This window comes from Malus sylvestris, chromosome 15 (genome assembly GCF_916048215.2).
Source record: "Malus sylvestris chromosome 15, drMalSylv7.2, whole genome shotgun sequence".
Taxonomy (NCBI): Eukaryota; Viridiplantae; Streptophyta; class Magnoliopsida; order Rosales; family Rosaceae; genus Malus; species Malus sylvestris.
In genome coordinates this window covers 11,795,859-11,823,096 of record NC_062274.1, presented here as the reverse complement: position 1 = coordinate 11,823,096, position 27,238 = coordinate 11,795,859, and the positions used below count along the sequence as shown (strand labels likewise).

The 27,238-nt window shown below is 39.0% G+C and overlaps 5 protein-coding genes and 1 long non-coding RNA gene across 9 annotated transcripts; 2 read left to right on the top strand and 4 right to left on the bottom strand.

Annotated features, from left to right (window-relative positions):
* Positions 1–1,145: 1,145 nt before the first annotated feature.
* On the top strand, positions 1,146–4,284 carry LOC126601367 (probable protein phosphatase 2C 27). Of its 2 annotated transcripts, none has more exons than XM_050268072.1 (4): positions 1,146–1,599; positions 2,482–2,679; positions 2,803–3,014; positions 3,296–4,284. In XM_050268072.1, the coding sequence occupies exons 1-4, from the start codon at positions 1,450–1,452 to the stop codon at positions 3,855–3,857; spliced, it is 1,122 nt and encodes a 373-aa protein (XP_050124029.1). In that variant the 5' UTR covers positions 1,146–1,449; the 3' UTR covers positions 3,858–4,284. The 2 variants fall into 2 exon arrangements, with proteins under 2 accessions (XP_050124029.1, XP_050124028.1); XM_050268071.1 differs by having other exon boundaries at positions 1,146–1,641.
* LOC126601366 (putative glycerol-3-phosphate transporter 5) lies at positions 4,189–7,414 on the bottom strand. 2 transcript variants are annotated; one of them, XM_050268069.1, is made up of 3 exons: positions 5,832–7,414; positions 5,106–5,684; positions 4,189–5,017 (listed from the first exon to the last, which is right to left on the bottom strand). In XM_050268069.1, exons 1-2 carry the CDS (start codon positions 6,802–6,804, stop codon positions 5,134–5,136), a joined length of 1,524 nt encoding a protein of 507 aa, XP_050124026.1. In that variant the 5' UTR covers positions 6,805–7,414; the 3' UTR covers positions 4,189–5,017; positions 5,106–5,133. The 2 variants fall into 2 exon arrangements, with proteins under 2 accessions (XP_050124026.1, XP_050124027.1); XM_050268070.1 differs by having other exon boundaries at positions 4,189–4,993.
* Positions 7,415–7,538: 124 nt separating this feature from the next.
* LOC126601365 (110 kDa U5 small nuclear ribonucleoprotein component CLO) lies at positions 7,539–12,651 on the bottom strand. The gene is made up of 11 exons (XM_050268068.1): positions 12,443–12,651; positions 11,298–12,048; positions 11,021–11,089; positions 9,706–10,902; positions 9,494–9,592; positions 9,253–9,411; positions 8,915–9,000; positions 8,640–8,838; positions 8,366–8,476; positions 8,029–8,235; positions 7,539–7,908 (listed from the first exon to the last, which is right to left on the bottom strand). The coding sequence occupies exons 2-11, from the start codon at positions 12,036–12,038 to the stop codon at positions 7,810–7,812; spliced, it is 2,967 nt and encodes a 988-aa protein (XP_050124025.1). The 5' UTR covers positions 12,039–12,048; positions 12,443–12,651; the 3' UTR covers positions 7,539–7,809.
* A 1,850-nt stretch (positions 12,652–14,501) lies between these two features.
* LOC126601368 (uncharacterized) lies at positions 14,502–15,465 on the bottom strand. 2 transcript variants are annotated; one of them, XM_050268073.1, is made up of 2 exons: positions 15,115–15,465; positions 14,502–15,066 (listed from the first exon to the last, which is right to left on the bottom strand). In XM_050268073.1, exons 1-2 carry the CDS (start codon positions 15,199–15,201, stop codon positions 14,716–14,718), a joined length of 438 nt encoding a protein of 145 aa, XP_050124030.1. In that variant the 5' UTR covers positions 15,202–15,465; the 3' UTR covers positions 14,502–14,715. The 2 variants fall into 2 exon arrangements, with proteins under 2 accessions (XP_050124030.1, XP_050124031.1); XM_050268074.1 differs by having other exon boundaries at positions 14,502–15,132; positions 15,181–15,464.
* Positions 15,466–17,975: 2,510 nt separating this feature from the next.
* On the top strand, positions 17,976–21,187 carry LOC126601370 (uncharacterized). The gene is made up of 2 exons (XR_007615724.1): positions 17,976–18,087; positions 20,862–21,187. It is a non-coding gene; the product is annotated as an uncharacterized LOC126601370 (long non-coding RNA).
* Positions 21,188–22,744: 1,557 nt separating this feature from the next.
* Positions 22,745–23,053, bottom strand: LOC126602666 (glycine-rich protein DOT1-like). Its single transcript, XM_050269580.1, has one exon. The coding sequence runs from the start codon at positions 23,051–23,053 to the stop codon at positions 22,745–22,747; it is 309 nt and encodes a 102-aa protein (XP_050125537.1).
* Between the last annotated feature and the right edge of the window lie 4,185 nt (positions 23,054–27,238).

Below are 27,238 nucleotides of genomic sequence, written 5' to 3'. Positions count from 1 at the left end.
GTGAAAAAATAAAATAATTTTGGGTTAAGTATTATGTGTTAACTTAATCGAACCAACTAATCTTGTCTTTTGTGTTATGGAAAGTCATGCAATGAACCAAAACCCAGCATGTGTAGTTGCTTGTATGTTGGAAGATTATCCCAAATCCCATCCTTGTAGATTTTTTCTTCCATTTTTGGCCAAACATTCTTCTATTTTTGACCTTTTTTAGTTTAGTCACTCCGTACTAAGTTTAGTAGTATTTTTTTATAATTGTAAGTGACCGGTCTTAGTTATGATTTTCGTAAATGAACAAGTTAAGTTACTGAATCCCATAGCAATGCATGACATAACATAATTCTTTGTGAATTTTTTTATATTTATTGAGTGCATTTTCACTCATCTTTTAAAGTGAGGGTGATGCTTATTTTTCATTGATTGTCGTTAAATTAGTTTAAATTTCAAAATCTAACGGTAATCAACAATGAGTGAGTGAAACAAGTTTCAATCATATTTACTTCTTTTTTATAAATGCATTTGGTCATTGCACTCAAAATAGTATATTCCCACATATGGCCAACGCATCTAATAATATATTGTAAAAAAGGACGATTAAGACTGATAATTTGGCTAATTGTGGTTAAGACCAAACTATTGAATTAATTAGTAATTAGTGGTTAAGGCATTTTTAAATGGAACTTTTTTTGTTTCTTTAGTTGTGGCATTCATTTAATCATTTTAGTCAAATGGCAATTTAGATATAACTAAAAACAAAACGAAGGCAACTTTTAGATCTTTTCGAGGACATTAATGCATGACGTACAAACTTTAACAGTTAAATGTGCACGGAAGAATTTTAAGAAATTAATTTAACAAAGCATATATGAGCTAATTAAAAATAACTTGTACTATTTAACATTGTATAGTAAAATGGGCAAAACGTCTATTATTATTGTAAATATTAATTTTAAAGGATAAATAATTCCATTTAACTCCAAATCTTGATAGATTTTGGAGGTCATTTGTGAATATTTTAATTTCGTATATATCCGATTATTTGTCAAAGAAAATAAACATAAAACATTTGAATATTGAAAGTGGGAAAAAAATTAAAATAATATCATAAGAACCCAACAAACTCGTTTCCAGCCACGCTTTCGCATAAAAGTCTGAATTCCTCTCTCTGTCTCTCTGTCTCTCTCTCTATCTCTGTCAGAGACTACGACAACTACTACTACAATAACCAGAGGCCCCTACGACAACTACTACTACAATAACCAGAGGCCCCTACGACAACTACTAGTACAATAACCAGAGGCCCCAATTTCCCACTCACTCACGTTCTCTCAGAATCTTCTCACCGGAGTCACCCACAAATCTTATATTTTTCTTCCCTCTCCGTTTCTTACTACTTTCCGATTCCCTCCGCAACTCCGCAGCACCGCCATTAACGTCTTCATCAGAAGAAGCATGTGCCTGATAGACGCAGAACAGCTCGGTCAAGAAATGGGCAACAGGGAGAATAACAAGAACATCGATTCCAACGACAATGACAACGAGCAGTGGTCTCTGCAAGTCGACCGGAAGGAGGAGAATTCGGACCGGGAAACTCCTGCTGTGGTGAGCTCAAGTACCCAGAAAAACATGCTCAATTCGTTTCAAGTAAAAATTCTTGTCCTTTGACTGCTTAAATATGTTGGGTTTGTCTCAATTTTGAAACTTTTTAGGTCCCAAATTGAGTCCGGTCTTTTGAAAACCCTGTTGAATTCATTTCAAAGTTAAACTTCTGGGCCTTTGACTGCTTGGCTTTGTTGGGTTTGTCTCAGTTCTGAAGCGTTTTAGGAGGTTAAAATTGAATTCTGGGTCTTTGTTTTCTTATGGGATTGATGATTGGAAATAACTTTTACCCTTGATTATTTACTTTAGCTTTTGGTTAATTTTTATATTCATGTACTGTTCAAATAATTTTTCTGTAGTAATTAGTTTGTACAGCTGCATCCTACAGGAAAGTTTTCTGCTTGAACCCTTGAGCCATCCTATTCTCTTCAGCTGTGATGGAAGTTGTTTTTCCATATTAAAACCAACCCTATTTGGTAAATTTCACTTCTGAGTCTCGCTTTCATTGATCGTGAGGCGATTCGTGTACAAAAGTTATGTATGATTATGATTAAAGCTATTCCTTTCAAAGATTTCTTGGACTGTGGAATAGGGAGGGAATTGATGCTTGTTATGTATTGACTTTGCTTTAGTAGCTTTTCATATGAATCATATTCCATCCTTTCGGTGGAATCCGTTGGCGTTGATGTTTAGGTGCTATGTAAACTTTTGTGCATTAATTTTGTGGTTGGAAAACATTTTTTCGTTGAAACTGTGCATATGATGCTTGGATGAAACTTCTCCTTACTTTCTTGAATATGAATTTCGAAACTTTGTTTCCTTGATCTTTCTACTTGCATTCCTTCACATGCTGATTCGAGTTCCTTCATGTTGGCTGCCTATTAGCTTGAAAGCATAGGTGAGGATACAGTGGTTGCAGACAGAAAGCAAAGCCTGTTCAACTTTGTTCCTGCCCTCAGGTCAGGAGAGTGGTCTGATATTGGGGGTCGAACCCATATGGAGGATACTCATTTATGCATTGGTGACTTAGCTAAGAAGTTTGGTTATAATCTACTCAGTGAGGAAGCTATCTCTTTCTATGGTGTAAGTTTTTCTCGCCCTCTTCTGTTTACGACGATTCAAACCATCCCAATGAAAGCTCATAACGGTTCAGACTTCTGTTTTTTCACCAATCTTAATGATGTAAATGGAAATTTGAATAAACAGGTATTTGATGGTCACGGAGGAAAGGATGCAGCACACTTTGTTCGTGACAATTTACCAAGAGTCATTGTTGAGGATGCTGACTTTCCTTTAGAACTTGAAAAGGTGATAACAAGGTCATTTATGGAGACAGATGCTGCGTTTGCAAACAAGTGTTCTCGTGAGGCTTCCCTTGCTTCCGGCACAACAGCACTCACTGCAATGATATTTGGGAGGTAAGGAACTCGTTCTTGTGGTGTAGGTTGGTTTTTATTTATAATCACGGTGTTGAATTACAAGTAGTGTGTTGAATAATCTTTCACTACGATTCTTGGCCATCAGGTTAATGAGTAAGAGAAAAAACTTTATAGGCCCGTTCATTCGGTGTTACGCGGAAAAATGAACTGTGTCTGTTTAATGAGAAAAAATATAAGTAAAAATAGTATCCATGCCCTATACCTCCCTGCTCGAGTTCCAGTATTAACCTGTTTCACCGTGAAATTATTATTTTTAACAGGTCTTTGCTTGTGGCAAATGCCGGAGATTGCCGGGCTGTATTATCACGATGTGGAGTGGCTATAGAAATGTCGAAGGACCATAGGCCCTGTTGCACAAAAGAAAGAATGCGTATTGAGTCCTTGGGTGGATATATTGATGATGGGTATCTAAATGGTCAGTTAGGTGTAACCCGTGCATTAGGTAATTGGCATCTTGAAGGAATGAAGGATGCGGGTGAAAGGGGCGGACCCTTGAGCGCTAAACCAGAACTTAAACTGATGACACTGAGCAAAGACGATGAGTTTTTGATCATTGGCACTGATGGGATATGGGAGATGTTCACCAGCCAAAACGCTGTTGATTTCGCTCGAAGGAGACTGCAAGAGCACAATGATGTGAAGTTGTGCTGCAAGCAAATAGTAGAAGAGGCAATAAAGCGGGGAGCAACAGACAATTTGACGCTTGTTATGGTGAGTTTCCACTTGGAGCCACCCCCACATGTGCTGGTAGAGAGACCTAGATTCAGACGAAGCATTTCTGCCGAGGGACTTCAGAATCTCAGATTCTTCTTAGATGGATAGAATTACTCTATTATCTGTCAATAATTCCCTGATGGGCAACCGGTCAGCAATAATACAGCCAATGGACCGGAGTTTGCCTCGTGTAAATGCATTCATCCAGAAACGGACTGCCAATTCGCTTCCCTTTATGTCCGGTGCACCAATCTGTTCCAGAGATGAAGGATGCAGAAGATGTTCGTATTATCAAGTTTTGGAATAAATACTTGTACCGTATTGGCAGACAAAAGAATTAGAAAGCTTCGCGTTGTATATCTGAGGTAATCAGGCTGGTCGGATAGACGGGGAGATTGTCCGTTATTGTACCTTAGATGATTAAGGCATGTGCACATAATTCTTATTCTGCAAAATTTGTAATCCTTATTATTGGTATACGAAGGAAAGTATGTAATTATATACTTTAAAAGAAAAGTTCGTAACATTCTTCAAACCTAGTATGCAGACCTTTCATATGTCGTTCGCTTTCTCACAATTCCTGCTTGCATTTTTGCTTGGACGACCAGACCTTTTTGTAGCAGCCTCTGAAAACAACTCGGCCATGGAGTCGAAAAACTCAACCATGGAGCTGAAAACTTTAGAAGGCCGCATCTGAAATCCGTTCACAGCGATTACGCGTCTTCTTCTCGATCCGTATCTGTTTCTTTCGGTCTGTTTCTTGCACAAAATCCTCCTCCCGAGTCTTCTGGCAAGCTTGTCAACCTCCCTCTTTTGCTCCCTCAGGGCCCGGACATCTTTCGCGAAGCTTTTCAAGGCGCAAGTCACTGCTTGATATGGCAGCTTATCTAGGCCAGCTGAACATGTCGACAGATTGCAAGCGAGGCAGATTGCTTCTGAGCCATGTCGGTCTCTAACATCCACGAAACATGCAAACCAGAATCATACGACCGCCCGGAAGTAGTCTTCGACATCTTTCAATGCTTCCAACAGTTCTCTCTCTTCTCTGTCCCCTTGTTTTACATTCGGACAGTTACTCTCAATCTCCACCCTTTTCATTAACTTATCTTTACCGTCATCACAGGGAGATTCCGATTTCTCTCACCTCACCATCCAAGCAATCGGAACCTCCCTGTGGTTGACGGCACTGTTTGATCCCAATATCGCGCTATAATCTAAATTTTTCTGCAGCTGAATTCCTCCATCTACATTCGAAGAGCACGTCAAATCTAGACCAAATTGAAGAATTTACAATCAATAAGTTGTGTTCTGACTAATGAATGTAGTACAAAAGAATGAGATACAAAAAAAACGTACACGGAAATGGATCTGCCTAAAATCTCAGTCATTGACTGCCTTCTATGCCGTTATACAAATACCATTTTCCCTCATTCAATTTCCCTTTAATCTCGGTTCTCGCAATCCGAATCAAAAACAAAGTTGCACAGAAAATAGCAAGAATTAGCATAACAAACACGTTGTTCCACCCCTTCGTGGAGATATACCCCGCCAAAAGCGGGCCAAGAGCTGCCCCAACCGAACCTGTTCCGTCTATGATTGCCGTTACAGTAGCTAATGCTCTGGAATTTCCTTTGATCGTGGTTTGCGTACCAAGATCAGCTGCAACGGCTGTTGTGATGAGTGAGTACGGGCCATTCACCAGCAATCCAGAAAGAAACATCAAGACAATGTTGGCAACCATCGATAGGCTGCCATAAAGCCGGTAGAGAACAAGGGCGGGAATGGAAAGTAACAAAAATGCGATTGAGGTTACAGCTCGAGCTTCTATCATATCAGATATTAATCCTGCTAAAATTCCGCCAAGGACACCTCCAACATCGAATATGGCTGAAAGGTTCCCGGCAGTTTTGTGTGACAAATGCACGCCGGCAACAGCTGCATGGTGTAAAGAAACTCATAATGAAAACAAGAATAACGAAGGTGGTCGCTTAAAACTAAAGCATGAAACCCTACAATAATCCCAACCCGATCCCAAGAATTCAATTGCAAAATCATGTACACAAATCTAACTGGAGAAGGTACCTGTGTGCCTTATGTAAAAGGGCAACCAGTACAGAAAAGTGTAAGACACAAGCTTCGAAAAGAAGAGGCAGAAAGCAAATGGCGCCACACCCGGTAACCTCCATGCCTCCAGAAACCCAATTGCAGCCAAAGAACCTGTGTCTGCATCGGCATCGGCATCTGCATGCTCTGTTCCAAGAAGCCCTGCTTCCTCTGATTCTACTTTCCCCTCCAAATTCTTCACGCCATTAATTTCCACATTCATCTGAATCTCCTTCACTGGAGACTCAAACCCCAAGTCTTCTGGACACACGGGGAGAAACAGAAACACCACAATCCCAACCAAAATCACCAAGACCCCGGGCACCACAAAGGACCAACCCCATCCGAATTCCAAAACCCCTGATGCCACAACCGACCCAATGATGTTTCCAACCGAGGTATGTGAGCTCCAGACCCCCATGATCAACCCCCTCTTCCCCTTCTCAAACCAGTTTCCCACAATAGCCACCACACAAGGCCACCCAATCGACTGAACCAATCCACAAAGAACTTGAACCACCATAAAGTACCCCAATACATGAACATCAAACCAATATCCTAACCCGAAAAATATTGTTAAAATGCCACTACACATCATCCCAAATACAAGAAACAGCCTCAAATCAATCCGATCACCGACATGCCCTGCAAAGTACATTCCGATCGAATACGCGGAAAGAAACGCAAGATCAAGCTCTCCTAGCCGGTGGGTGCCCCGGGGACCATCAAAGGGAGCCCACCCCGTGTCGACGGAGCTCGAATTGGCCTGAAATGTGGGCCCAAGCACGCTCTTGACAATGCTTGGGGGCTTTCTGGAGGCATGGAAGGAAGCATAGGCGAGGAAGGTGATGGTTAGGACTGAAATTTGGTGGAAAGCTAGGGTTTTGTGTGGGGGTTTGAGATTTGGAAAAAAATTGAGAGCTGGAGCTAGGGTTAGGGTTTTGGATTGCATTTTTGTATTTGATCCCAATATACTGCAATTCTCATACACAAAAATTCTATACAGAAATGCTCAGATTATACAGTGAATGTAAGTACAGAGAAAAATGGTGGGTCCATAAAGATTGAATCTTTAATTGCACAGAGAATTTACTGACTGCAAAGGATTGAAAAATGTACAAAACCCTAACTTTTACCTGATTTTTCCGATCAAATTCTGATTGTTGCAGAGGGGAAAAGGGGGACGAGGCTAGGGTTAGGGTTCTTGGATTTGCCTTTGTATGATCCGATATCGATCGAAAATGTATGAAAATATCTGTATAGCAATGCATGAAAAGAAAAATAATATGGATTCAGATTTGTAGTGAAATTTGGAGGAGGAAGACCTGAAATTCAACGGTTGGGGCTTTCCTGGTAATGTCATTTCTCAGAAAACCCTCTGTTTACCTAATTAATTATTAATTTGGAAATAAAAAAACAAAATATATGGAAAAGAAACAAGGAAAATTCTCTCTCGCCCTTCCACCTCTGGATCAATTAAAATTTCTTATAAGAAAACGAATACGGAAAATCATGGAAATGGAAGAACTTGATGACGAGGGTCAGTACTCGAAGCTAATCACAGACTGTTATACATAAATGTTAAAACACGTAATAACGCATAATTAGCTTAAAATGTTGGTGTAACCAAGTTTCTCTCGCCTAAAAAAAGGTTAACACATGTATCAATTAGAGAGAGAACAATAATTTAGAAATTCTCACATCACCGTATCTATGCATTGATGATCGCATCGATTTTTCTATGAAGTTTGAAGGATTTGACGAATATCGGGTACAACGGTCACAAGAGTACTTGGACGTCCAAAAGTTACAACAGGCAGATTTACTCTTGCATTCAAAATTGTAACTCGTAAGCTCAACACTACAAATACTTCTACTGGTTTTCATCGTACTAAAATCGCGTAGTCTCGTTCCTTAACTTTGGCAATGTGGACACCGTATTGTGAAGCCGCTACGATCATATCATTTGGAGATGAAGATCAGCTGCCTGCTGAGCCAGCTCCACCATCATAGCCTCGTCGAAGAATTTGTTAATGCTCACATCCTCGCTCATTCCCTGGAAAATTGAACAAAAGAAAACTCAGCCATATAACGAGGCAGCAGTGCATGGTTTGGGAAAATTATGTTTTCTAGAGGTACCAAAAGTGGAAGAGAGAGAAAGGATTGAATGTTTTACCTTTCTACGTCTTGTCTTGACCATAAACTCACGGGCCAGATGCTGAATCGGGGCAGGTTCAAGGGGTCGCAGAACGATGCTCTTATCAAGTGGATCCCCAGGAACTATAGCCCAGTGATCGAACACTGAGAGGCAGAAAGCCTGTCCTTGGGTATGGTACCTCAAGTCAGTTTCAAAGCCAAAAGATTCAATCACTGGTAAGAACGCCTGAAATTCCATGGATGAGAAAAATAAATGAAATCAATATTATGGCTGAACATTCTTCAATCTCATGATAAAATCCAAGACCAGTATAATGGAATTAAGACTCGACAAAAATAAAGTTGATCCTACAAACCTTGACGATGTAAGCAGGGGTCCCAGGTTGAGGAACATCAGCTGTAACATGTCCACGCCTGCGAGATAGAACAGTGTAGATTGCAGAAATACAGTCGATGGGTGTTTGTATCTGAAACAACAGCATAAAAAATTAATCAGAAAATCAAAGTGCGGCGCCCCTCGCTGAAGTGAGGGGATTCATACATTAAGCAATCTAAATTCCTGAGGACTTGAATACAACCCTTTTTGAAGATCAATATCATTATGATGTCAGTGAAGAAGCAAGGATTTACCTCCACATAATATACTGGTTCCATAAGCCGCGGTGTTGCCATCAGGAAAGATGAATAGGCCACACGTCGGGATGTAGGAATGATCTGGCCAGATCCACGATGCAATGGCTCTTGGGCAATCCTTGCATCCACAATTTTGAACTTTACATTTCTGATTGGTTCATCACAAAGGGGTCCTTCTCGAGCACCCCACTGAAACCTGTGCCATAACACATAGTGAGCAATAAATTGAAACAACAATATAGGGGAAAAGAACAAGAATTCTAGTAAAATACCCTTGAACAATCGAATCCTTCACAGCATTTAGCAAGCTTTTGTCAACTTCAGTGGAAAGTGTGTCATCTAATAGAATGTTAGGTCCCTGCAAATATACCCTTTTGTCAAACAAAATCATACCAGGCCTGGAACGTATAAGTAGAATTTGAAGAAACGAAGAGGGAGGGAGAGATGAATAAAAGAAAGTTATGTCACAAGGTGATTTGCTACCCGCCTGTTGGGGGCGGGGCTATATAAAGCTATGTTTATACTCTAACCATTAAGATTAAAACAGAACCAAGGACCGCAAAAGAACTTCATAAACAAAATAACGTGTTGCCTATAACAGGTGCATTACCTGCTTATCAGGGCCAAATGCCCATATGGACCGTGCAGCAAGAACATCCCACTCATATCTAGTCTGGAAAAAATTGCCTATATCCTTCCGAGACCAATCAATGCTTACAACACCATTCTCAATGTCCTCAGCAAGTCCTCTCTCCAATGGCTCTGCAATCTACAAAAGGACAAAGGTTTTTAGAGATTATAATTTAAAAACTGAATCACATAAAATTTCTGAAAATTAGGTTGCTTCTTACCATAGTTATTTTATTCTTCTTATTGGGTGTTTCAGCAAAACATTTCATTGACGAAGACTCCACCACTGTTTCACAAAATGAAACAACAGGATCTGCAACCTACAAACAAAAGCATATCCAGAAGAAGATACAGTTTTTATATCCTGGTGGAAAAATATTACTATAAAAGAAAAAAAGTGAAGAGAGGATGAGAACTGGGAGCAAACAATTACCTTGACTTCTACTTCCGAATAAAGCTCTCTTAGGTCCTTCATTATTGAATCCAAGTAGAGTTCTCCTGTCCCTAATATTGTGTGCTCCCCGGACTCCTCAACTTTAGTGATTGCAAGAGGATAACTCTTGCTTATCTTTCTTAGTCCCTCCACCATCTTCGGCAGCTCACTTGGATTTAGTGGCTCAGTTGCTGTTTTCACAACTGGCAGAGTATTGAACTGAAGAGGACGGAAGATGTACACATCCTCGTCATAATATTCATTACATAGGGTGGCAGTTTTCATAATAGAAGCATCCACACCTTCAATAAGAACCCAAGTACCAGGAGGAGCCTCGGCTATTGGTATCCTGTCTCTAGCTTGATACAACCATAACTTTGTCACCTCTTTGACTGTCATGTCCTCCTCGTCCTCTGGTGAATAGCCTTCTCCCAGTACCCGTACAGTCTGCCCCGTCTGAATCTTCCCACTATAAACCCTACCAAATGCATCAAACACACTACAGTCGGACTTGGGATACAATTTTGTCACATTGACCATCAAAGGACCATCAGGATCACAATCTTTCATGGCCCTGTAAATCAAAGAGTCTTTTGGTCCAGTATATATATGGTCTACTTTCCTAGTTGCGGCACCTTTAGGGGAAGGAATATGTTGAACCAGCATATCAGTAAAGCCTGAGGCAGATCCAAAGACTGAGCTACAAGCCAACCTCAGCAGAGGTCTAACATTCAACTTGTAAGCTGCATTGCTGAGTGTGACACCAAATTCGGCAAGAGTTGCCTCCACACTCTTTTTATGTTCTCCAATCACCTGGCTATAAATCTTATACAGGGGTTCGAGCACAAATTGGACAAATGACCTTTCTCCTCCACTGGCAGGGGGTTTTCTCCTGAAACTCCTGTCGTCCTGATGATAGTACATATCTCCCCAGAGACGAGAAGCAAACTTATCTACGTCCGTATTATCGGCCCCGTGGAGTTTAAGATATAGCCTTGCAAACGATTGCAACGTGAATGACCATCCTGCAGTAGCACTTGCAAAGCAAACATTTCCTGCAACAGGGTCAATAGTTTGTACATTGCCAGCAGTCGAAGAGGCCGCAGTTATGTGGGTATTAATGACGTCCAAAGTATGCCTTATCTTGAAGTAAGCATCTCTTGGGGGCAATTTGAGTTCTGTTATCAATCTGTCAACCTTTGACATGAAAATTCATGTTGGTAAGAATAACAATATAGTTAATGGGTTCATACCATCACATAATGGGGGAAAAAAAAGAGAAATAAAGAAGCCCTGAAATAGGAGAAAATCGTACCTTGTTGATTACAACCACAATTGGTAGTCGCTCTTGGATTGCATGGCGTATAGCCCTCTCGGTATTTACCTGTTAATCAAAATTAGATAATCTTCTAAGCAAGCGGCATATCATACCCATTCAGACATTCTTCTACAGATAAAGCAATAATGTATGACAGCTATATCATGTTGATGAAGATCTTAAATTAATAAAAACAGAAAACTATAGTATAATAAAGGGCACAATATCATGTTGCATATTCATTATTCAATGAAACGAAAGATGAGTTGCTTACCATCATTCCTTCTGCAGCGTCCACAATCAAGACAGCACCGTCAGCAAGCCTGAGGGCTGCAGTCATTTCGTCAGAGAAATTGACATGACCAGGGGTATCCATGATGTTGCACAAATACGATTTAGACCTGCTATCCTCGAGTACAAGGGACATAGGAACTGCTTTAATGGATATCCTCCTCTCTTGCTCATCAATCCTTGTATCAGTGTACCTCATGTGCTTCTCACTATTTGAATCAAAAGTGGACATATGGTGAGTCTGCTCTACCAACATATCCATGAACACCGTCTTCCCATGCTGCAAATGCCCAACAAGTGCAACATTCCGAACCAGAGATGGGTTTGACATGAGTCCCAAAAGGAACTGATTTGACACGTAGGTGGAAGAATCCTTGACACCAACCTCAAACTTGACATTCCTAACAGGCTTAATAATGGGTTGTTCCAGAGGCTGTGCATCTTCATCCATAACCAATGTCTCAACATCTTCACCGTAGACCTCTTCAGCGGTTGGATAATACTTTTTGTCCTCAGCAAGGACAACCTGGTTATCCACATCGACATCATTGGCGGCAGTCAGCCACCCATTGGGACCAGTAGCTGCATCATCGCCGTCCGATGCAGCCCCATCCTCTTGCCTATCGGGTAGCTCCTCATCCTCGTCCTCTCTATCACTCTCTTGATCAGACTCAATTTCCGGGCCTATGTAGTTCCCGAACTCATCGTACAGACTGTCATCCATTCTACCAAATCTGCTATTTCAAAAAAAAATCTATTAGTTCACTGAACACTAATTAATCCACTTAAATCAAATGGATTTCGACTAAATTCGGTACAGGAACAAATTGGTCGTGTTAATTTTCTCCAAGTAACACAAAAATCAAATTTTCATTCAAATTTCGGAAATCTGGCAACAGGGTTTAAACATTAAATGCAATTTAACACTAATTAATCCACTGAAATTAAATGGGTTTCAACCACAATCCGAAGAGAAACAAATTGTTGGTGCTGTCGATTTTCTCTAAGATAAAGAATAATCAAATTTGTTTCCAGATTTCGGAAATCTTGCAACAGGGTTTAAATATAATTACACAAAAAGACATACATTCGTAAGTGAAAGATGCGAAGCAGAGAAAGGACCGTTACCTGAAAATCTTCTAGGGCAGAGCCGACAGTCGAAAGCACAGTTCGAAGAGAGAGAGGAGAGAGAGGGGTTTATGGAGGGGGCTTCTAGGTGGTGTGCGAATATGCGAAGGCGTAGGGGTTTCTGAGTCGCAAGCAAGTACTGTTCGGACTTCTTCGTTTCCTTTCTTCGCTACTGAGCCATGTAGAATGTAGTGGTGCTTTTGGAGACTAAATTTTGGGCCTTCTTGCTTTGGAGTTTATATTTAATTTGAGCTTTTATTGGGCTTAGGGTTTGGGTTTAAGAAAAATTTTGGTTAAATAAGAAAAAATGGCAAAATACTCTCGATTCTTGTCAAATCATTTTGATCCATTATTTATTAAATGAGAGGTATTTTTATCATTTTGGTCTTTTTTAATAGAGATTTCAAATGGAATGATCAAAATAATTGACGGTAGACAAACTCAGAAACCACTTCTATTGATTTTAAATTTCAAAGATCAAAATGAAGAATCATATCAATCTCATAAACCATTTCGCTAAAAAGCCTTAAATAAAAAAACATTACCAATCTTAATACTAATCTCACTTCAAAGATTATCTAAATGAAAAACAAATACTCGAACACAAATTAATCGAAGAGAAAAGCATTCTATATTCAAACATCAATTTTGCTTGTTTGTGTTCGATATGTAATACATTGACAAATTTATTCTACTTCCTAATATATAGCAAGCAAGAAGAATTTTTTTTAACAAAACAAAATAGAAAAGGCACCATTTCAACAACATGATGACAAACAGAAAGATGTTCATTCACAAACAAGCAAGATTAAGATGTCCAAGAAAAATCTTTGTGAACATCGAGCACATAAGCAATGCCAACTTTCTGATAATTGAGGACATATGTATATAATCTAACTTTTATAGCATCTTTATCTTTTGAATAATTAGTGATTGAAGACTACAATATATGTACATACAGAGAGCTTAAGGGGAGGGATCCCCATTTTTTGAAAAAAATGGGGATTAGGTGTGGGGCCCACTTCACATCTAATTTCAACGATCCGAACCGTCTATTTTGTTAGTCTCGATTCATAGATCATCCTTGCAAAATATTAGCTAAATTGGAAATGTTTAAGACATCTAATTGGGTTCAAGGAAATAAACGAATACTTTGTTATATAAGAAAATATGAAATTTGATATTGATAATTAAATAGGCAAATGGTTTCAGATTGAATTGAATTTTTGCAAGGATGATCTATGAATCAAGACTAACAAAATAGACAGTTCGGATCGTTGAAATTTGATGTAAAGTGGGCCCCACACCTAATCCCCATTTTTTTCAAAAAATGGGGATCCCTCCCCTTAAGCTCTTTGATATAATCTAACTTTCGCAGTACTTGTATCATTTGAACAGTGCCAATCTTTTTATAAGTATAAAATTATACAAGCCCTTTAAAGGGAGAGATCGTTTTTTTTTTGGTAAGAAATAGGGATTTGTTGTGGGATCTATTCAATATCAAACAGCAACGATCTGAGCCGTTTATTTTGTAAATCTAAATTCTCAGATCATTTATGCAAAAATTCTATTTCATCCAAAACTATTTGTCAATTTAGCGTCACGTGAAATTTCAATGTTCTTTTAAACATAGTGTTCGTCAATTTCTTTGAACTCAATTAAATGCCTCAAATATTTTCAAATTGATAATATTTTGCAAGGATAATCTATAAGATGCAACTTGAAAAATAGATGATTCGGATCGTTGAAGTTCAATGTGATGTTAGCCCCAAAACCAATCCTTTTTTTTTTTAATAAAAAATGAAAGTCCTTCCCTTGAAGACTATAAAAAATCTACTTTTTATAACCTCTGTTCTGGTAATGTATATATTTCCAAAACATTTTAAACTCCAGCAACATCACACAACCACGTTTGCTACTATTTCTTTGATATCCCATCTTACCATCTTTAAATTCCACCGATATATATAATAATTAGAGATCATTGGAAATAGATTAATTATCAAGAATGATAAAAGGTTTCTAAATAAAGCACTAGAGAAAAGAGCAATCATGCATATACTATAAATGGAAATATCATAATATGCAGCATATTCAACATAGTGACAGACACATGATCCTCCCCAGATCCTCTCCAGATGAGCTGGTCTGGTGGTGATCTTAATTCTTAAACATGATTAGTAAACTAATTAATTATAAAACATGAACAGCATATATATGTATATATATATATAAACTACTTCTTGTACACCAGAAGTTCTTGGCCGAGACCATTAGTTAGCACTTAGCAACGAGTCAGCGACCACCTGGTCCACCTCCACCTGGTCCACCTCCACCTCCACCTCCACCTGGTCCACCTCCACCTCCACCCCCGTGTCCGCCTTGATGCCCTGGTCCTCCCGGACCGCCGCCTGGCCCTCCAAAACCGCCGCCGGGACCGCCAAAACCGCCGCCTGGCCCTCCAAAACCGCCGCCTGGTCCTCCCAAACCGCCGCCTGGCCCTCCCAAACCGCCGCCTGGTCCCCCAAAGCCGCCGCCTGGTCCTCCGAAGCCGCCTCCTGGTCCTCCAAAGCCGCCGCCTGGTCCTCCAAAGCCGCCTCCGCCTCCCGGTCCTCCAAAGCCGCCTCCGCCTCCCGGTCCTCCAAAGCCGCCTCCTGGTCCTCCAAAGCCGCCGCCTTGTCCTCCCGGGCCTCCGCCGCCTGGCCCTCCTTGACCGCCGCCGCCTGGCCCTCCATGACCGCCGCCGCCTGGCCCTCCATGACCGCCGCCTGGTCCTCCCGGACCGCCGCCGCCTCCTCCCGGACCGTGCATCTTCTTGATCTTGTTAATTTGATGTAGTTACACAGAGACTTGTAATGCTTCGATATAACTAGCTACTCTCTTCTTTTTGATTTGGTGTGGCGAACTGCTGAATAAAGTAGTGGGGTTTTATAATGCAATCATGTCGGTGCAAAAACCAAAAGACCAACTTCCACTTACATTATCTTCAAATGCTAGCCAGTAATTAGTAGCTACTTTTCTTCGTTGTGAAGGTGCCGCATAAAAAAAAGATCTTTCAAATTATATGAATTTTTATCCATCTAAAAATGTATAGGATACAAGAAGATTATACGTAATCAACTATTCTTTTACTGGGAATAAAATAAGGCTCTGTTTGGTATCCTATTCGAAAATTTTCATCATTTTTCAAAATATTTCTTAAGAACATTTATTGAAAACAATTTTCTTTAAGACTCAAAAACTTGATTGGTATGTGATTTAAAAATTTTAAATTTTACGACTTAAACTAGACAAAGAGATCTAAAAAAAGGGGTCGCGGGAGAGAGAAAAATGAGAGAGGAGGAAAGAAAGTAAGAGATAATTGGAGGAAAGAGAAAGAAGATAGAGGATTGAGGAAGAGAAGTGAGAGAAAGAACCGAAATAATGAAGAAAGCAGATTAGAGGAGAGACGAAAAAATATTAAAAAAAAAGAGAGAATGAGGAGAGAGAAATAGAATTGGAGTGAGAGGAGAGAAAATAAATGAATGAGTTTAAGTTTAAAAACTTTAAAAACTCATTTTTTGTATTTTTAGATAATAAACTATATTTTTTAGTTTAGTTTTTTAAATAGTCATACCAAACAAGTTTTTAAGACCTAAAACTTGAAAATTATTTTTGAGTTTAAAAGGTTGAATTCAAGGAGATTATCAAAATACCCTAAGTTATTTTATAAGACTGGTAGTGGTAGACTGGTTGGTAGGAGCCAACCAAGATCCGTCAGCCCTTATCTACAAGTCGAGAAAGCCCTTATCTACAAGTCGAGAAAAAGACTTTCATGTCACCACCGGCTCGTACTTCAGAAGCTCGTTTTTGCAGCGATTAAATTACCCCTGACCTGCTGCATGTAGGGTTTTTAGTAATTAGCTGCAGTATTATATAGGGTTTTATTTGCTAATTGGTCTGCTTAGCAGGTTGTTTGTAGTTAGATTCGCATCGTACTTAAAATAAAAGGAGAGGAAATTTTGCAGTAAACCACACTGTGATCAGTTACTTCTGTAAGTACCAAATTAACTAATTAACTTAGAGGAAATTACACCCCCACAGAACCCATCTTATTATTTTATAGGGGCTTAATGATCTCTGTTCATTTATTTCATATGTTGTTGAGTGAAGTCCATAACGTAACCTATTCACAATTGCCATCCATCAAATTAAAAGTGTGTGCCATGTTATAAATCAACCCATGCTAGAGGTTTAGTGTTTGTGAGTAAGTTTTATGTGAAAGTGTATACATATCTTAGCCTCTTAGGGTATGTTTAATAAACATGTGTTGTAGGTCCAAAAAGTTCCATAAACCTAAAGCAAATGAGATTCATTAGATTTAAAAAAACCCGAGTTGTAGGTAAATTTTTCATAAGTTCAGCAGATTTAATAAATCCGAGATGGTTGTAATTTAACACCATAATTCTTGAACACAAATTAATGGAAGAGAAAAGTATTCCATATTCAAACATCAATATTGCTTGTTTGTGTTCGATTTGTAATACATTGACAAATTTATTCAATTTCCTAATATAGAACAAGCTAGAAGAAATTTTGAACAAAACAAAAAAGAAAAGGCACCATTTCTACAACATGGTGACGAACGAAAGATGTTCATTCACAAACAAGCAAGACCTAAGATGTCTAGGAAAAATCTTTGTGAACATCGAGCACATGAGCAGTGCCAACTTTATGATAATTGTGGACATATGTATATATATCCAACTTTTATAGCATCTCTATCTTTTGAATAATTAGTGGTTGTGTTGATGCACAAAATCTGGTGGATCTTGGACCAACGTAAATCCGATTGTGAATCACACAAACACACAAGAACACAAAGATGTATCGTGGTTCACCCCAATATTTGGACTACGTCCACACTGATGTTGATTCCATTTCACTGTATGAATGTATGGATTACAATAGATCGGCAAGGGAGCTCTATGTAGATGCAGCCCTTGCCATTTTGCCCTCTGTTTGGCTGAAAGGGTATTGCCCTCTATTGTTGTGAGGGATGTGAGATTCTCTTTTTTTCTCCCCTAGTGAAGGTGAGGATGATCCCTTTTATAGAGTAAGGGTTTCCTCATCTTACATGGGTTATAAGCTCAGTAATGAGGCCCCAAAACGAGGCCCAATATATGGTACCAACAGGAGTCCCCCAAGTCTTCAGTCAAGAGAGTTTTTTTACTTGAGACTTCAAATATAATCCATGTACGAGCCGAAATGATTGGATGTCGTCCAGAACTGGTACTTGACATAAGACGGTGTTTAACGTCAAGCAATACTCAGCTAGAGGTAGCACACGTTGCGAGGCTGCTCGGCTAGAGGCGATGCTCTCGGCCAGGCGGTTGCTCGGCTGGAGGCGGTGCTCGTTGTGAGGCGGCTCGGCTTGTTGTGTTCCTCGTTGCGAGTATGCACTCGACGTCGGTGTGCGCTCATTATGAGTTGATTCTTGACATGACTCGAGTCCGCTTGTCGGGTTCGTTAGCGTGTGCTCATTATGTGCCATTTTGAGATCTGTTTGGCTGAGAGGGTATTGCCCTCTATTGTTGTGAGGGATGTGAGACTCTCTTCTTTTCTCCCCTAGTGAAGGTGAGGAGGATCCCTTTTATAGAGTAAGGGTTTCCTCCTCTTACATGGGTTATAGGCTTAATAATAAGGCCCAAAGACGAGGCCTAATATATGGTACCAACAGGAGTCCCCCAAGTCTTCAGTCAAGAGAGTCTTTTGACTGGAGACTTCAAATCCAATCCATGTACGGGCCGAAGTGACCAGATATCGTCCAAAACTGGTGCTTGACATAAGATGGTGTTTAACGTCAAGCAATACTCAATTAAAGGTAGCACACGTTGCGAGGCTGCTCGGCTAGAGGCGATGCTCTCGGCCAGACGGTTGCTCGGTTGGAGGCGGTACTTGTTGCGAGGCGGCTCAGCTTGTGGCGTTCCTCGTTGCGAGTATGCACTCGATGTCAGCATGCGCTCATTATGAGTTGATTCTTAACATGACTCGGGGCCGCTTGTCGAGTTCGCATATTGGGTCTATGTGTCGGATCTTCGGATCGGGTCTTTGAGTCGGGGCCATACGTAGGGTCATTGAGTCGGGGCCATCTGTAGGATCTTTGAGTTGGGTCCGTGAGTCGAGGTTCGAGCTCAAGGGTGTCCATGCACATAGGTGTCCAAATAAGCGAGTATCCCAGCAAGTGGGTGTCCGGTCAGATAAGAGATCACCATTCGTACTAAATCTTTGTCACCATAAGCATGTGGCTCAGTGATCTGTAGACATCAATAGTGTCGATAGACTTCTTTAATCAACAACAATGTTGATCAACAAAGTCCGTGTCATGAACCACCAAAGTTATGTCACCGTAACATTCAAATAATAAAAGGTGTAATTTGGTCAGACTTGCCACATGTTATGGAAAATAGTCATGTGATAAATCATTAATAATAATGTAAAACATATTATTATAACATGTCACCCCGTTCGTTTAGGTAGAAATGCAATTTATATGATAGTAAAATAATGATAGTAGTAATGATGTGTATGCGTCGTGACCCGGCATGATAAGCACACAGCAGTAGTAGAAAAGCAGATATTGTGAGGTGTCGCACTATCAGATCATATATATATATATATATATTTTTTTTTTTTTTTTTTTTTTTTGAGGTGCCGCACTATATGCACACAGATCATGAAAACAAATAATATATTGCTAACTGTGTACTAAAATATAAGTGTGATAGAAATGATGTGGTCTCCTCAAAGAATATGCATATTGTAAAGCGTTCACCAACACAAAATAATAATAAACTATTAAATAATAAACTAGTTCATGGATGATTAAATAATAAACTATTAAATAATACTGTGGTCTCGTCAAGCTACTGCTATTGCACAAGCAGTGGAGCGTGATGACATCCATGAAAGAAATGATGTGGTCTCTAATATGCATACTTTAAAGCGTCCACCAACACAAAATAATAATAAACTATTAAATAATAAACTAGTTAATGAATGATTAAAGCTGGCATGATTAAAGAATATAGATTTCTTATCTTCTTCACAGTTGTCTTGTGGGTTTTTTCAGAAAGTGGGCATGGTGGGAACATGCACTCCTCTTCATGATGAAAGTCTTATCTTTTTCAGAAGTTGGTAGGCATCTTCTCGATGCTCTCCCCAAGATCCCCACCACTGAAAGAAACCATCTCATGCAAGGCTAGTGACTCTTGTGTGAGATATGTCAATTCTAACTTATCCACCAAACTTCTTAGGATATCTGGATATGTTGCTGCCTCATTTTTACATGAAAATCGAGAGGTTGTGATCACTGTCGGTTGCTATCGTAATCGACGACCTTGGAATCCGCGAGCCAGCTGGAGTGTTGAACTATGGACCGTCCGATCGAGTTAATCCACTCCTCATTCTCCTTCTGTATTGCATCAGCTGCAGCCTCAAGGTCTAATCTCTCACAAGCACGAACTGCTTCTGACATATGACTAGCTCCACCAGACTCGGTAGATCGAAGTCCTCCTTGGTATTTTTCCTTGAGAAACCACTCAAAATTTTCTTGCTTTGCAGGATCATCGTTGAAGGGTTTTGCAACTTCTAGCATCTCAACAGCATAACCGGGAAGATCGCCCTTCTTTCCAAACCCATCAAAATCCTCTCGATTAGATAACTCCGACCCATATTGGTCCAGCGACCTTCGTAACCAATAGCGATAAGTGGCGACTAACGACAAGGCGACCAAGGCGATGATTAAATTGCACATAACTATGATGGTGATACTGATTCGAGTCGGCCTCTTCTTCTTCTTGCTCTGAAGTAACAGCACCTGCAGCTTTATCCGTGCCATGAGGTTCGAACTTTAACTCTAATCACGAAATCTTTGGGGGGTTGGTTGGATTAGGTCGTAGTGAGGTTCAAGTGTTTGAATCGGATAGAGAGAGATTATAGTTAGGTAGGCGATTTTAAGTAACCGATCTGGTTATAGGATTTTGCAGATTCACGGTGGTGGGATGAAAAAAATGAAAGAGAACCGACATAGCTTTTCGTGTCGTTTCCCACAGACGGCGCCAAATGTTGATGCACAAAATCTGGTGGATCTTGGACCAACATAGATCCGACTGCGAATCACACAAACGCACAAGAACACAAAGATGTATCGTGGTTCACCCCAATGTTTGGGCTACGTCCACACTGATGTTGATTACATTTCACTGTATGAATGTATGGATTACAATAGATCGGCAAGGGAGCTCTCTGTGGATGCAGCCCTTGCCATTTTGCTCTCTGTTTGGCTGAGAGGGTATTGCCCTCTATTGTTGTGAGGGATGTGAGACTCTCTTCTTTTCTCCCCTAGTGAAGGTGAGGAGGATCCCTTTTAAGAGTAAAGGTTTCCTCCTTTTACATGGGTTATGGGCTCAGTAATGAGGTTCAAAGACGAGGCCCGATATATGGTACCAACATGTTGAACACTACAACTTATGTCATAATCTAACTTTCATAGTATTTGTATCTTTTGAACAATGCAATCTTTTGGTAAGTATAAAATTATACAGGCCATTTAAGGAGAGATCGTTTTTTTATTTTTTATTTTGTAAGAAATGGGGATTAGTAGTGGGACCCATCCAACATCAAAACCTCAACGATCCAAAACCGTTTATTTTGTAAATCTCAATTTTTCATATCATTTATGCAAAAATTCAATTTCATCTGAAACCATGTGCCAATTTAGTAACATGATGAAATTTCAAGTTTCTTTAAACATAGTGTTTATCAATTTTTTTGAACTCAATTAGATATCTCAAATATTTATGATTTGACTAATATTTTGCAAGGATGATCTATGAGGTGCAACTTAAAAAATAGATGATTTGAATCATTGAAGTTCGATTTGGTGTTAACCCATAACTAATCTTTATTTTATAAAAAAATAGAAGTCTCTTCCCTTAAAAACTGTAAAATTATATATACATCTCTCTCTCTCTCTCTCTCTCTCTCTCTCTCTCTCTCTCTCTCTCTCTCTCTCTCTCTCTCTCTCTCTCTCTCTCTCTCTCTCTCTCTCTCTCTATGTATATATTTTCAAAACATTTTTAAACTCCAGCGACATCGCACACAGCCACTTTTGCAACTATTTCTTTGATATCCCATTTTACCATCGATTAAATTGTTAAAAAGAATTGTAATCTTCTCGTATTGTATCGATATATATAATATATTCAATTAAAGATTTTTGGGTTTGAATTAAAAATTGAAGTTCTTGGGTTCAAAACTCGTTGTTAGAGTAGAAGCCAGACTTGTGGCCAGGAAAAGACTGAAATGCCTCTGTAAGTCTTCCCGGCCCCGAAAGGGATGGATAACCGTGGCTTGCCACCAATTGTCTCCCCTTAAAAAAAAAAAAATTAAAGATCTTTAGAAATAGATTAAGATTTATTTTTAGCTATCTGCACTAGAACTCCATTTTAGTCTTACTTTGCTCTCTGTAACTCATAAGTCGTCATTTTATCATCTAAAACTCCAAATTTGCTTCACTTTGCCCCTAGAACTCGATTTTGATTCCATTTTGACCCTTAAAACTTGAAAGTCGTCCCTCTAAAACTCAAAATTAGTTTCCCATTGCCTTAAATCTGTTAATTTCTTATTTGGTTTAATTTTGGGTGCAAGCTAATCAATTTTTTTTTCAATATCTTTTATTTTTTTTAAACTTAATAATCTCTTATTGTTGAATGTTGACGCATAGTAGAGATTTATAGTCAACTTTATTGCACATGTGGCGTTTTCTTATTGAGTGTTGGGTTCTACATGTGTTTTTCGAGGCGACCTATAAGTTTCAGGGAGAAAAGAGAGCCCACAAATCAAATGAAACGAATTTAGAGTTTTATTGAGTAAATTGGTGACTTTTGTGGTACAGGGAACAAAGTGAGATTAACATGGAGTTCCAAACAGGCTAAAAATAAGCCATAGATTAATTATCAATAATGATAAAAGGTTTCATATAATTCCAATCATATCATATAAATATAAACGGAACTCCATTTTATTGATATCATAATATGCAGCATATTCAACATAGTACCATTATGGACGGACACATGATCCTCCCCAGATCCTCTCCAGCTGAGCTGGTCTGGTGCGGTGATCTTAAACATGATTAGTAAACTAATTAACTATAAAACATGATCAGCATATATATATATATATATATATATATATATATATATATATATATATATATATATAAGTACACTAGAAGTTCTTGGTCGAAACCATTAGCACTTAGCAGCGACCACCTGGTCCACCTCCACCCCCGTGTCCGCCGTGATGTCCTGGCCCTCCTGGACCGCCTCCTCCCTGACCACCGCCGCCTCCTGGACCGCCTCCTCCCTGACCACCGCCTCCCTGACCACCTCCCTGACCACCGCCTCCCTGACCACCTCCCTGACCACCGCCTCCCTGACCACCGCCTCCTCCTTGTCCTCCAGGACCGCCGCCTCCTTGTCCTCCAGGACCGCCGCCTCCTTGTCCTCCAGGACCGCCGCCTCCTTGTCCTCCCGGACCGCCGCCACCTCCTCCCGGACCGTGCATCTTCTTGATCTTGTTAATTTGCTGTAGTTACACAGAGACTTGTAATGCTTAGCTAGCTACTCTCTTCTTTTTGAGTTTGGTGTGGCAAATGGTTGAAGAAAGTAGTGCAGTTTTATAGTGCAATGATGTCGGTACAAAAAACAAAAGATCAACGTTCATCGTGAAGGTGCCGCATGAAAAAAAAAAGATCTTTCAAATTATATGAAATTTTATCTATCTAAAAATGAAAAGGACAGAAAAAGATTGTATGTAACGAACTATTATTTTACTGTGAAGGAAATAAGTGTTGGCGTGCGTCAACTTTGAGATTAAGGAATATAGATATATTTTGGGTATGAAATCATGTAATGGATATCCTTGTATAGTTGGGATTCCTATTTTCTATGTCATAAGAACTTGTATAACTATATATCACCCCTACGTGAGAAGAATAAAGCAGAACACTTTAAACCCTATAATTACAATTTTATCTTGGTATCAGAGCCAAGATTTTTGCCTGTGCAAGCCAATGAGCTTGTCACCAAGAAGGAAACAAACAAGTCAGGACTCTTAATAGAGAACCGGCCTCTGAGTTCCATTGAAAACAAGTCTGAACTCTTAACATAGAGCCAACCTCTGAGTTTCAATTGCCGATGTGTGGATCTCCACATGTAAACCACTAAATGAGGTTACACGTGAAAGGGAGTGTTGGAATCCCACATGCAAAAGAAAATAATGGGTTTAAATATTATTACCCTATTCTAACTAATACCGAGACCTTTTGTGGTAAAATTTCACACTTGACAAATTAGGCAAGTGGTAAAGTTGGAGACAATATTGGTGTCGTTAGAGTGGGAGCCCCCTAGGCCCGTCGATCTAAAAAATTTCAACATGGTATCTGAAAGGTGCACTTGAAAAATGGTTGATTTTCAGGAAACATGGGCATATGCAGATAAAGGATATACAGATGCTGATTGGGGTGGGAATATTACTAATAGATGTTCTACGTCATGCTACTTCACTTTTGTAGCAGGAAATCTTGTAATTAACTTGGAGAAGCAAAAAACAAAACGTGGTAGCTAGGTCCATGACAAAGGCAGAGTATTGGGGTATGGCGCATGGGATTTGCGAATTATTGTAGTTGAGGATTCTTCTCACAAAAATAGGATTCAAATCATAAGGAGATATGTCATTGTACTGCGATAATCAAGCTGCAAGTGAGATAGCTAATAATCCGGTGCAACATGATCGCACAAAACATGTTGAAGTGGATAGACATTTTATCAAGGAGAAGTTAGATATCAGATTGATTGACATTCCATATGTGAGGTTTGAATAACAGTTAGCCAATGTACTGACTCATGTAGTATCAGCGAGAGTGTTTTGAGACTCACTTGACAAGTTGGGCCTATGAGATATCTATACACCAACTTGAAGGAAAATGTTGGCGTGAGTCAACTTTGAGATTAAGGAATATAGATATATTTTGGGTATGAAATCATGTAATGGATATCCCTGTATAATTGGGATTCCTATTTCCTATGTCATAGGAACTTGTATAACTATATATCACCCTATATGTGAGAAGATTAAAGCATAATACTTTAAACCCTAGAATTACAATTTTATCTAGAAGTTATTTTATATAAGAATGGTAGTGGTAGGCTAGTTGGTATAGGAGCCTAGGATCGATTTTGTGCGGTCATGCTTCTGCACAGTGTTCTAAAAATCACCTTAGGCGGCTGCCTAGTCGGCGCCTAGACGTTCGACGGTGGTCTTTCGATGCGATTTGGGGGAAATCGTTACAAGGTTCTAAAACTAAGCAATTTCTCGATGCATTAGGCTGATGGATCGTGGCTATTTGAAAACTAAGCAATCATATGATAAATTGATTAATCGAAACATTTGTACTTATATGGTAATGGGCGTATATAATTGATGCATATATGATCATGAGAAATGATAGAAAGCTAGGTAGGTACAGGCATGGAGTTGCTTTTGAAGAGGTAAAACGTGTCCACCATCTTCACCGACTGCTTGTCACTGCCATAGTTGTTTTACTGGTAGGTGAATCCTACAATTCAACTGGATTTCTCTGCCGACCTCGATCAAAAATTCACATATACTCCTGCAGTGCTGTCATTTTTCTTTTGATAGTGCTTGTATCCCTTATAGGACAACTTACTCGCTATTTCACTTACGATTAACAAATCTATTATCTGAATATCATAATCGAAATCATTCATTCTCTTTATAATCATCTAAAGACCATCTATGCAAAAAATTATTCAATTTGGAGATCTTTTAGTCATTCATATGCACAAAACAAAGGTTCATTATGAGGATGTTACTTGTTACCAAAATCGTTGATTGGTTTAACACGTATGGATGACTAAACGATCTCTAAATTGAATATTTTTTTATGATATGATCTTAGATGATGATAAACTGATAAAGAGGACGAACGGTTTCGATTATGATGTTCGAACAGTAAAGATCCGTTAATGGTAAGTGGGGGAACACAAACATTATTCTTTTTCTTTTACTGCAATTTATAATTAAATAGAGATTATCATACGTCTTGACACATCTAAAAATATCCATATTTTGGGTAAGATCATAAAACGTATATTGGTTTTGTGTGTTTGAAATATGGAGTAGAATTATCTCCCTCCCTATTCTCATCCCATTTCCTCTCCTTCTCTCACATATTACTTTTTGTCTTATTGTCTCTATAAAAGAAATCAATATAAAATGTTGATGTGGCTAAATCGTAACTGTTCAAATATGAGAGGAGGGAAGGGGAGAAAGATTAGGAGGGGAGAGAATTCTCATTCTTGAAATATACCAATCACCACTACATATTTCATGCCTTAAGGTATCATTTGGTATGCAGACGGGATGAGACAGGACGGGACGGAACGAAGAGGGAGCAAAGATGCCCTCGGATGGAATTAAGGAGGAAGAAGAAGGAGGCGAAGAGGTTATAATTTTGTGTTTCATAGATGTGGAACGAGTCATTCCAGGAGGTGAGGCAGAACGAAAATTCACCCAAAATTTGTCCCATGGAACAGCGCGTTCCACCTGGTTTAGACTCACCAAACATGGGACGGAACGCCTCGTCCCACTCCGTTCCGTCCTGTCCCACGTACCAAATGGTACCTAATTGCACTCGTACATAGACCAAACACGTGCCCCTTATCACTCTCAGAATTTATAATATGCTTCAATTATTCTTGTCCACATTCCACGACTCGTTACGTTTGTAGATGTTAAACTGCAGCTTTGTTCTATTAGGACCGTCTTTGAGATTTCAGGAGTTCTGTACAAAATTTATAAAATGGTCGATTTTTAAGATAGTTTTCTATTTTTTTTAAAGTAGGACAATATATTAGTACTAGAAAATAATAACTTAAATCAAAACAACATTTAGGACTCACTGATTGTAAGTTTACAAATGTCATTAAATAAGTAAAAAGAGTTACAAACATAACATTCACTAAATAATAAAAAACAGTTTAATCTTAAGCAACCAAATAAAGAAAAAAAAAAGCTTCAAAAATTCTAAATTTAAAGTTTAACTTGAATATATAGCATTATTATATAATAAAATTGGAAAGAAAATTGTTTTTTAAGGTGTTGTTATTGGCACTCTTACTATCTCATTGTGCACTTCAAATTTTTATATTTACAAAGAAGAAAATTTACTTATAAAAAGTACACTATATGATTTTAAAGTACTAATAAAAGTACATTTTTAATATATAACAATATTACATAAAAATATAAGATACCAACAATTTTTGGGGCCCTTCAAATTTGGGGCCCTATGCAATTGCACATTTCGCTCACCCTCAACGCTGCCTTAGCGTTCTATTCTTGCACATTTGGGCCGAACCTCGATGATCCAGGCCCATAAAATTGACCAGTCTATCAAGCCTGGTAACCACTGTTGGCGGATTTACAATCTCCCAGGCTCAATTATTTCAGGTTGGGTTTAGGCCCATTTTTTCCAACGAGCCCACATCCAACTTTTCATGATATAAATTATAATTTCAAAAATAAAAAATAAAAAATCTACACACCTTTATACCAATTTAGTGACAAAACATTTTACTCACTCCATTGATCACCGTTGAAATGCAAAGAATAAATTGTAGCAATGGTTCATCAACTTTAATCAAATTTGAGTATTGGTCTGTTAAC